The sequence below is a fragment of the Dioscorea cayenensis genome, chromosome 5, assembly GCF_009730915.1.
Source record: "Dioscorea cayenensis subsp. rotundata cultivar TDr96_F1 chromosome 5, TDr96_F1_v2_PseudoChromosome.rev07_lg8_w22 25.fasta, whole genome shotgun sequence".
Classification (NCBI taxonomy): Eukaryota; Viridiplantae; Streptophyta; class Magnoliopsida; order Dioscoreales; family Dioscoreaceae; genus Dioscorea; species Dioscorea cayenensis.
In genome coordinates, this window is record NC_052475.1 from 21295155 (window position 1) to 21306348 (window position 11194).

General features: G+C 39.4%; 1 protein-coding gene across 1 annotated transcript; it reads right to left on the reverse strand.

Moving 5' to 3' along the window:
* Positions 1–515: 515 nt before the first annotated feature.
* LOC120261943 lies at positions 516–1501 on the reverse strand. Its single transcript, XM_039269963.1, has 2 exons — positions 1127–1501; positions 516–1016 (listed from the first exon to the last, which is right to left on the reverse strand). The coding sequence occupies exons 1-2, from the start codon at positions 1354–1356 to the stop codon at positions 689–691; spliced, it is 558 nt and encodes a 185-aa protein (XP_039125897.1). The 5' UTR covers positions 1357–1501; the 3' UTR covers positions 516–688.
* Between the last annotated feature and the right edge of the window lie 9693 nt (positions 1502–11194).

Consider the following 11194-nt stretch of genomic DNA (forward strand, 5'->3'; position numbering starts at 1 on the left):
TTTGCATTCAAAATGAAACATCAAAACTTATATGGATAGAAATACAGATGCCTGCTTATATATAGTACTATTTGCTAGGTAGTAATTTGTGAATATTAGAATCTTTAACAGTAAAGACATATAGCATCATTCATTGCACTTGCAATCAGAATGAAGATTAATATTAAATTTGGGATTTATTAATTCTTATGTTCAGTGATTAATTTGTCAACTTTATGTTAATGAGAACCTAACTGCAGTACTCTGATATTCCTCAACAGTACTTTGCTTTATCAAAGAATTCTAAAAAAAATTCATACTTTTCTTTGCCATTCTTATTCCAGGGGAAAAAAAAAGGAAAATCTCTTTTCTGGAAGAACTAAAACTCTTTTCGGTTTTAACTGTTGTAGGTTCTCAAAATTCATTGTTCTTACATTCAATTGATGATCAAACCTCATAAACTCCCAAATAAAAATCACTAGAACATAAAATTAGAGCTCTATCAATCTATAAACTGTTTTGTTTTCAATGTTGAAACATATATAATACTGTTCTTGCATCAAATTTCATAAACTTCAGAGAAAAAATAAATTACAGATCAATTAAAACTTTCTAACAATTCAGAAATCAATCATCCTTCTGTATACATTGTTCAAACAAGCATAGTTTAACAAATAAAACAATCTCCACTAGTTAATTCATTAATATTTTAATTAAGAGAAAAGTGAGGCAAGTTATTCTTATGGACAGGAATTGGAGGAGGTTTGCTGCTGCAATGAAGATTACTGCTGCTTCTTATTAAAGCACCCAAAGAAGAGCAAGAACTCCTTGAACTTTTCTTACTTATAGTCTTACTACATGGCCTGGGACCAAAATTAGCCTTATGGCTCACATCAAGCCCTCCTCCATAGCTCTTACTTAGCTTCATCCTTCTTCTATATGGACTCTCCTTCTTTGCTAAATCTTCAAGGCATCTCACATTGGATAGTGAAGTGTAGGACTGTGACTTCCCTTCATAATACTTTGACAACCCTTTCCTACAATCAACCATCATATATATCATGCTCTAATTATATTTATATATATATATATATATATATATAGATAGATAGACATAGATATATAGATATAGATAGATATAACTTACTTGATTGGAAGTTGATCCATGAGTGAAGATAACTGAAAGAGAGGACCATTTGAATGATGAGAAGACGAAGCCGTATCATCGTCGGTGTGATCGGAGGAAGAAGATAAGGTTGAATCAAAGGAATTCACCGAAATGGATGAGAGTGAACCTTCACATGACTTGTCTAAGTGTTCAGATCGCGGCGATGAGGCAAAAGTATGATGATAAACAAGCTTGAGACCTTCACCCATGGCAATTACTTAATTGAGTTCTTTTGAATATATAGAAAGAATCAAAGAGTCATTGCATGGATGGTGGAGTATATATAGAGAGATGTGGTTTATGAGGAGATGCTTCAATGGAATAATTCTATGTGCTAATTTGGTGGTTTTTTTTCCTATCTTTCTTTTCTTGTTTTTATTTTTTTAATGTTTTGTTTGATAGATAGATTCCACATTATCTCCTTTGTTTGTGGGAGTGTATGACTTAGCCCATCGAATTCATGGATTGGAATTCATCCATATCCTTCCTACTCACTATCTTTTAGGCCATGACTATGACCTCTTCCCCCCTTTCTTTTTCTTGTCTTTTTATTATTATTATTTCAGATATTTTACAAAATACTCCAACATAAATATATAATCATATAAATATAACTCAATTTAAATTTGATTTGTATGTAATATGTTTATCTCCATGAAACATCAATCAAACATCAATACTATTGTTGTAAACATGGTCAAACAGTAATTTTATCTTTTATTATACATATATATATATATATATACTTTTTTTTTTTCAATTTTTCAAGGATTAGAGACTTGATAATTAGTAGGTGGACAAGGCATCAAAGACTGGTTACCAAGTTGTACCTCATTGTCCTATATATCTTGGACGGGTGTGCAGACATGCACAGTGAACATGTCCCCAAATGTTAATATCAAAATTAATTAATTTAACCCCCGGTTAAGTAATAATTTAACTCCTTGTTACGGTGGATATTTCTTGAATTAGTTCAGGCCTCAATGTAATTACAATTCTTGAGCTCCAATTTGAGTGATAGCATCTTAAAATTGAATTGTAATCATGTGTAAGCAATTTATATAAACTTGTTGTGTATGATTAGAACTTGTTATTGTTAATAACAATATCCAAAGAACATTTAATTGATGGTCATGGTTGAATAGCTAACTCATAATAAAGCCATTAAATATATTGGCAAGAAAATAATTACCCAAATAGGTTGACAACAACAATGTATAGCACAGTGGATTGTTATATGACAGTGGGTAAGTATGCATACGGTTGAAATTATGCTTATCTTGATACTGTAGCAATATTATTTTCATATTATTTTTAGGTCTATGTACTGTTTATAATATTGTTCAAATGGATCCGGATGAGTCTCATGTGGAAAAAATAATATCCTTTACTTTTATAATTACATACAAAGGAATTTATTAATTCAATATAATTTTTACAAATTCTCAAAGTGTGCACGTAACGAACTTTCATTACTTTATATAGCATCTAGTCAAATTAATAAGTCTTTAAAAAATCAATAAAATATATTTACTAATACATTTGTATATCTATCTGTTCTTTTAGCAAACTTTTAAGTGAAAGTGGCTAGTAGAAAAAACAATAAACCAATAAAATAAAACCTTGTGTGCGGATATATGTTAAATGTGCAATCCGTTTCAGTATGACAACTTATTTGAGAACATTGATGGCAACATGGAATAGTCAAAATAATGTGCAATCCGTTTCAGTGTCACAACCTATTTGAGAACATTGATGGCAACATGGAATAGCAAAAATATATTTTAATGGCCTACATTAAATCAATTATAAAAAGAAGATTAAATTATCCCAATTACAAATGCCGCACATGATCCTTTACTTATAGGGTTGCAAACGAACCAAGCTGTTCACGAGCTGCTCGAGGCTCGGCTCAGCTCGAAAAAAGCTCGTTTATTAACCAAACGAATCGAGCTCGAGCTCGATTTCAAGCTTGAGTAGATAACTGAGCCGAGCTCGAGTAGATAACTGAGCCGAGCTCGAGCCTCAAACAGCTCGGCTTGTTAAGGCTCATGAGAAGCTCAGTACTGTACCATAGACATTATAGCAACTTAAATATATTTTTTAAATTAATATGATAGTTATTTTAAAGTGACTAAATTACTGTAGCATATATACTGTGACTGTATTACTGTAGCAATTGTTGTACCAGAATATACTGTAGCTAATATAGTGTAGCTACCCAAACCGAGCTCGGTATTTTCTTAGCGAGCCGAGCTCGAGCTTCACAAAGAAAACTCGAAATAGGCTCGAGCTCGAGCTCGATTCAAATAGTATTGAGCAAAGCTTGAGTATAACAAAGCTCGGCTTGGCTCGGCTCGATTGCAGCCCTATTTACTTCTATAATTGCTATTATGTATGGATGATTTTCCTTGATAATCATATTTTTAGGATGTTGACATTTTTTTATGGATTATTTTGACTTTAATTTTTTTGTTTTCTCTCTTTTTGTATTTTCTTTATCCTTTATCATATTATTAAATTATTTTTTTAATGAATTGTAGTTTAGCCATTTTATTCAAAAAAATTGCTTTTTATTTCTATACTTTATATTTTTTTTATGAACTTTTATTAATGAAATTGATATAAAGTAAAATATATATATAAGTTTTGAAAATATATATATACTTGATGATGCGGTAGCAACTAGCAACAAGTATTATTTTAATTTTTTTATTCTTTTCAAAATGATGAGATGGATCACAGGTCTAGTCATCTTACTATATTTCAAAAAACAAAAATAAAAATAAAATAAATTTTAATTTAGAATGAAAATAAACAAAAAATAAGAATGCATTAACCAATTTAAATGTTTTGTAAGTACATCGATTGAAATGAAGTTTAAAAAAAAAAAAAAACTACAGAGGCAAATAATCACAAGTATATTTATTTATCTAAAACGAGATCAAAATAATTAATAAAAATAATATAACATATATGCAATAAAACTTAATCAAATTGGTAGGATATAATAATAAAACATAAACCAAACAAGAGATATTTCATTAATTAGGGTCAAAAGACTTCACACATGGTCAAGGTGGGGGGTCCTTGATACTTGATAGGATTTATGAAGAAGTATTGGATAAGAAACAAAGTGTAATCTTGAAACCTTTTTAATGTGTAAAAGAAAAGGCATCCTCATCTCATCTATTTTATTATGCACAAGCAAAGAACAAATGTGTCCTTATAACAAGTCGGCAAGCAAATCCATCTGCTTCTTGGATTACAACTCTTCGTCATATCAGTTTTTATTTGATTGAGTTTTAGTGACACTCTTCTTTTATATTTTTAAAAATTATAATAAATTAAACAAATTTAAAAACATGGAAGTAAATGAAAAAAAAGTAAATGTTTTTTCACGTATCTAGTGAAATATTTTGAGTTTGTAAAAATCATTGTGATTTGTTTATAACCATATATAACTCTTTAAAAATTACCATGATTATTACATAAGCTATATATCTAATGTTAGTTGGAAAATGTCTAAATTTCCTCATGCTAATATTAAAATTAGAATGAGCTTTTCCTAAAGCATGATGAGTTGGTCGATAAATAAAAATAAAATAGTAAAAAAATTTAAAATTTTAATAGATGGAGAAAAGAATCAAATATTAATTCCGAAAGTAAATTATTGTAGGTTCAATAGGTAAACTATCCCTCAAGCTAATATTATAATTAAAATGAGCTTTTCTCATTTTTTGAGATGAAGATAAGCAGGAGAAGAAGTTAAAAATAAAAAAAATAAAAAATAAATAAATAAATAAAAGAGAGAGAATGAAATATTGACTAGAGAAAAGGACAGCAGGTTGTTTCTTCGGACATCTCGGATGTTACAGTGAAGGATCCTTCTCTCGAAGACTCTAAGGTGCAGAAGATTAATCGTACTGCACTCTCGATTGCGTTATCCCCTGAGTCATCGGAACTGCGAGAGGAATTGGCTAAGGTGGTGGTGCTAACGCTTGAAGAGGGATTTGTCAACGAGTCTAATTTGTTGGCTGTCGTCGCTTCCATCATTAATCGGTCACTGGCCGGTCCCATTACCCCTCTAAACGACTGCACCTTTTTACTACCGATGGAGAACAGGGAAGAGGTTAAGGAGTTGTGCAAGATGGGGTCTTTCAAGGCTATGACCAAAGACGGGCAGTGCAAGTTGAAACTCGCCCCCTGGACGGCTGAGTTGGGCGCTGTCGGCAGGGCTTCGGGGGAAGGAAGATGGATTTTAATCTGGAATTTGCCGCTTCACGCTTGGTGCTGGAGCATCATCGCTGAAGTTACTCGTCCAGTGGGAGAGCTTGTCGCGTTGTCACAGGCGACGACCCCTCACAAACAATTTGTCTCGGCGTTGGTACGACGTCGTGCTGGAGTTACGCTGCCGATGGAGCTGGATTTTAGTATGGGTATGAGAAAATATGTGGTCTTGTTCACTGAGGACCGTGGGTTACTTCCGGTGTATCACCGGGAGTTGGGCAGGTTTGATTTCGCACCAAGTGTGAAAGTTGCTTTTGGAACTCGGCTCTTGGCGAGTGGAGGAACTGAGTGTACCAACAAAAGAGGGGTGGTGGAGCTTAGCTCCCATCCGGATAACAGAAGAGGCTCGGAGGTGCTGGTGAGTTCCGCTGGGAAAGGAAAATCCGTTGTGGATTATACTGATTCTCGGAAGAAGGAGCCGTCGATGGTGGTCGAGCCTTGCTCCCACGGTGGCATCGATGATAGCCACCTTCGTGCACGGGCGCCGGAACGGCGAACTGTTCGAGTGCCCATGGGTCAGGGACGGACCGACGGTCGTTCGTTGGCTCGGTCTCCCGAGCGACGCTCTACTGGGGTGGTTGGTGCGGCAGGGCAGAGTACGGGGGTGCGACGTGTCGAGCAGTGGCGTATTCGTTCGAGGAGTTCGCTGGTCCAGGATAAGCTGGGGACAGGTGGCAGTCGGGGACAAGTCGAGGTTGGAGGGCAGCAGGTTAAGATTTTGAAGGAGCAGGTTAAGGTTGGCAAGGAGAAGACTAAGGTGGCAGTGCGGGATGAGAATAGGCTGCTGGCACACAATAGTGGTGTGCATGGTGTTCCTGCGGGTGCAATGCATGAGGAGGTGCTGGGACACGTTAAGCTCCCTAGTGCAAGATTGTCTTATGACGACCCGATTGCACTGGACATTGGGCTCAGTTCCATTTTGGGCCAGCATACTCAAGCAGAGAACAATTTAGACTTCGGGGACCCACTACTGTTATGTGATGTGGATCTCCAATCGGGGCATCCTCCATCCCCTGAGAAAGTGGTGGGCTGTTTCGTTCGTGGGCCGACTGAGGAATATGCCATTAAGGATGTACGAGCGATTGGGCCAGATGGAGCGCCAGACCGAGTTATTGGGCCTGATGGTGTGCTGGAGTCTGGTTTAGATGAGGCACACAGGTCTGAAGTTGGCATTGGGCCTATTAATGTTATTGGGTCACTTGGTGAGATTGTAAATGTTGATGGACTTGGGCCAGAGGTAGGGATTTGTGTGAGGCAATCCGAGGAGGTTCAAGGGGCTCCTCCTTTAACGTCTAAGATTAATTACAAGGATATGTCATCCGTTCCCAACATGAGCGCCTCCGATTTGGTTTCATTTGGCAATTCTTGGTAGGGACTTGGGTCTTTCGGGTTCCTCGGGTTGTACTGCGACTCTCGAGGTTAATTTAGGGGAGGATTCAAGAGAAGATGCGGTGAAGTCTACTAATCGATTTGCTGATGATGTGTCACCTGAGTTGGACACGAATCGAGATGATTGATTCGAAGTCGAGATTAACCTTGAAAGTTGTTACCGGGTTTCCACAAAAATGATGTTGACTCGGTGGTTTGGGCAAAATGTTGGGACTAGGAAAAAGTGAGCAACGGAAGAAGCCAGTCTACAAGGTTCGATGAGGAGCGAGGGTTCATTGCGGAACCACCTAAATCTACCAAGAAAAAGGGAACTGGAGGTGGTGGCGACACAGGTATGTGTGCCAAACCGTTATTGATTTCAGATTGGTCTAATGTTCAAATTGCAAATTATTGTGATGCATGTGGCATTTCCTTTACCGATTCCATGAATGAATGCTTTGATCACATTCGCTTGTTAGAGAAGTCACGCGCTTCCTGCTCTAATGGGGCAGAGTCGAGCTCCTTGGAGGTTCGAGGTCATTAGTGGTTGTCCATGAACTTAATCAATTGGAATGTTAGGGGGCTAGGTAGGACATCTAAGCGGTTTTAGTCAAAGACTTTTATTAGGATCCACCATGCCGAGGTATGCTGTCTACAAGAAACAAAACTGGAGGATTTCTCTCAGACCATCTGGCGTGAGATTGGTGGGGGTTACCTCGATCAATTCACCTTCGTTCCGGCAAAGGGGTTCGTGGGTGGTCTTGCTATAGGTTGGAATAGTGCTGTTGTTTAAGGGGAGCTTGGCACGGGTGAGGGAGTTCAGTATGTCGGTGGATTTCATTTCTAAGGCGAATAACCTCAGTTAGCGTTGTGCGGTGGTGTCTGCAGGCCTAATGAGCGTTCTCATAGCGAGCTTCAGGAGGAATTAAAAAACAATAGAGGAGCGACCGTTGGGCCGTGGTTGGTTTGTGGTGATTTTAATGCTATCTTCTCAGTTGAGGACAAATCCTCTGGTAATCCATGCTGGGTTGATATTCACTGTGGCAATTCCTTTTTTTGCAAGAGATGGAGTGCATTAGAGCCTCCTTCGGTGGGTAGAAGGTTCACTTGGACAAATGGTCGAGCGAATCCTATCACGGGTTAAAGCTAGGCAGTTTTTGATTAATAATGGCTGGTTGGCGTGCTTCCCTAGAGTGGTACAGTCTAGTCTCCCTAGATTAGGATCCGACCATGTGCCGATTAGACTTGAAGTTGGTTTTCACTCTTTCGGGTCCAAAGGCCATTTTCGGTTTGGTGGCTTGGACTCACGAAGGGAGGGGTTTTGAGGGGTTGGTGCAATAGTGGTGGTCTAAAATTACACCGGTGGGGTGTGGTGCGTTTATTTTCTCAAAAAAGATTTCAAGATTAAGGGAGCGCCTTAGGCATTGGGCAAAGTTTGATTTTGGGTCTATTAAAAGCTGAAAAAAGCGCTCTCTCTTGCGATATGGAGGGAATTGGATGCGGTTAGAGAAATCATGGTGTCTTTCACGGAAGAGGCAAGGAAGGAAAGTGATTTGTTAGTTGAACTTAAGGATATTCGCAAGCAAGAAGAGCTTTCTTGGAGCGAGATCTAGGATTCGAGTGGTTAAAAAGGGGATGAAAACACCAAGTTTTTTTCCATACTGAGTTTGCTAATGGCGTAAAAATGAAAATTTCATCCCTTTTTACACAAAGACAATGTCACATTTGAGAACCCGAGGGACATTTGTAGAATTTTCTCTAATCACTTTAGGCTCCAGTTTGGGCAAAGGCGGTCGTTTGGGTTCCAGGTTGACCTGCATAAAGCATGTTTGCGCCAAGGAGGTCTTTGGATCAGCGGATCGGGAGAGACCCTTCACTTTAGAGGAAGTTAAAAAGTCTTGTGTTTGATTTGGGTGGAGATAAGGCCCCGGGACCAGATGGGCTCCCTATGCAATTCTTTAAACGGTTCTGGGATATTATTAATCCGGATCTTTTCCGGCTTTGTGAAGATTTCTATCTCTGACGTGCAAACTTGGAGAAAAATTAAGCTGGGCGAAACATTGCTCTCATTCCTAAAGTGGAGTCGCTGATACCCACGGAGATTATAGACCCATCGACGATTAACTCTTCCTTGAAGATTATCTTTAAATTGTTGGCTTCCGGTGAGTAAGGTCATGAACACCTTAGTTAGTAAAAGAGCAATCCGCCTTCCTTAAAGGTCGTTGCATCCTTGATAACATACGCTCTTTCGCGGAAGAGGCGATTTTCGGTATCCACAAGAGGAGGTTGCGGGGCACATTACGAAAGTGGACTTCTCGAAGGCTTTTGATCTAGTTGATTGGGATTTCTGTTGAATTTGATGAGAGCCGGGGGCTTGAGGGATCGTTGGATCGGGTGGATCAAGAGCATTACATGTTTTCTTCTAAGGCTTCTATTACGGTGAATGGATCCCTCATGGATATGTGCGATATCAAAGGGGATTAAGGCAAGGTGATCCACTATCTCCGTTGTTGTTTGTGCTTGTTACGGATGCATTATGTTCGATGTTCTATCATGCTCTCAACTCTAAAGGTCTTTGATCGGTGTCCCGTTAGGGAGATTTTGGTAGTATGTGTAATCTCCATTATACGAGATGACCTTTTGATTTTTGACCACGGGTGGGTGGAAGACCGAGGGTGGTGAAACTTATTTTGTTAGTTTTTGAAGGGATGTCGGGTTTACCAACTAACTTCTCAAGACTTGCCTTTACTCTACTTCCAAGGATGTGCTCCCCAATCAGGCTGCTGCAGATACGTTGTCATGTGCCAAGGCTATTCTTCCTGTTACTTATCTGGGCATCCCAATCTAGGGGAGAAGGCCTAGAAGGCAAGGCGGGAGGGGCTCATCCTTAAAAATCGGGAAGGAGGTTATCCTCTTGGAAAGTGCAATTTTTGTCACTTGGTGGTGAGCTTACATTATTGAACTCGGTTCTCTCGACTATCCCTACTTATTGGATGTCTCTTTTCGGATTGCCTTGTTGGGTTATCAAAAGATCAACCAAAATTAGAAGGGATTTCTTATGGTCGGGACCGGACATTGACCACCCAAAGTGTAGATTGGTAGGTTGGAAACTCATCTATCATCCCTCGTGACCAAGGGGTTGGGGCATCTTAGACCTCTGAGAATTTTAACCTTTGCACTTTGTTGGGCAGAATGGTGGTGGAAATTCATGATGGAACCATCTTGGTGTGAGGGCGGATGTCGTTAAATTCAATTATGGGTTAGATCGTTGGAACTTGTTTCCTAAGATTCGGGTAGGGTCTCCTACTACGGAAAGGGGCTATGACTTCGCAGAAGCTTTAGAGCGGTATCACGAGTGTGTGAACTTAGGAACGGAGACTCTATTTTAGAAAGATCGTTGGGTTAATGGGCAAGCTCCAAGGTATATCTGGCCTGAGGAGTTCAGAAGGTCTCTATTCCCCAATGGTACAGTTAGTGATTTGATCTCACTTTTAGATGAGGCTCCGTTCAACGCGAACCCAGATATTGTATTAATCCGCGCTCGGCTGGGGGGGTCCTTGAGGCCCTTGGGGGACAAAAAATGGTGGAGTTTGTCAGGAAATGTTTTTTCTCGGTAAAAATCTTTTTACTAACTTCCTTATTGATGGGGGATTATGATGTCCAGTGAGTGGGTTTCTTTTGGGCGTAACTTGTGTCCAAAAAGTCACAATTTTTCAAGTGGTTGGCTCGGAATAATAAGATCCTCACTCTTGAGAACCTCGCTAGCGAGGTTGCGATCGATCTTCCTACTGCTACAGTGTGCTGTTGTCATGCGGAGGTAGAGTCGGTGGACCACCTGTTCTTGCAATGTTCTTTTTGCTAGACAAGTGTGGGGGCTATTTTGTCCATCTTCTTAAGTTGCGGATCTTCGCGTCGGCGACCTCGGGTTTTGGGGTATTTGGAGATTGCTTGTTCGACCTGCTTGTAGGATCATGGGGGATTTAGTGGTGAAAGCGATTGTTTGGAATATTTGGTTGTCTAGGAATGATTGCATCTTTAATGCGCATTGCTTATGTCTCTCAGTACTCTCATCATTAAAATTGCTCATTTTGCTTTTTGTCGTGGTTATCTTGGTGAGGAGGGTTCTAGAGTCAAGTTGGAGGATTCCATCACTACTATTCGCGAGCCTTGACTTTTTAGGCCCAGCGTGTTGAGGAAGGCGGGAGGTGTTTTGCCTTGAGAGGGTCTCGGGAGCAGCGCATGGGCTGAGTCTGAGGGAGTCTTCAGGGGTTTGTGGGGCGGATTGTTATCTGCTGTTGGTTGTTTTTGTCTTGGCTATGTTCTGTTTGGGTTGTGCCCCTTGTAGCTTTGTTCTTGTTGTTTTACCACTTCTTGTGATGCAGTATTATG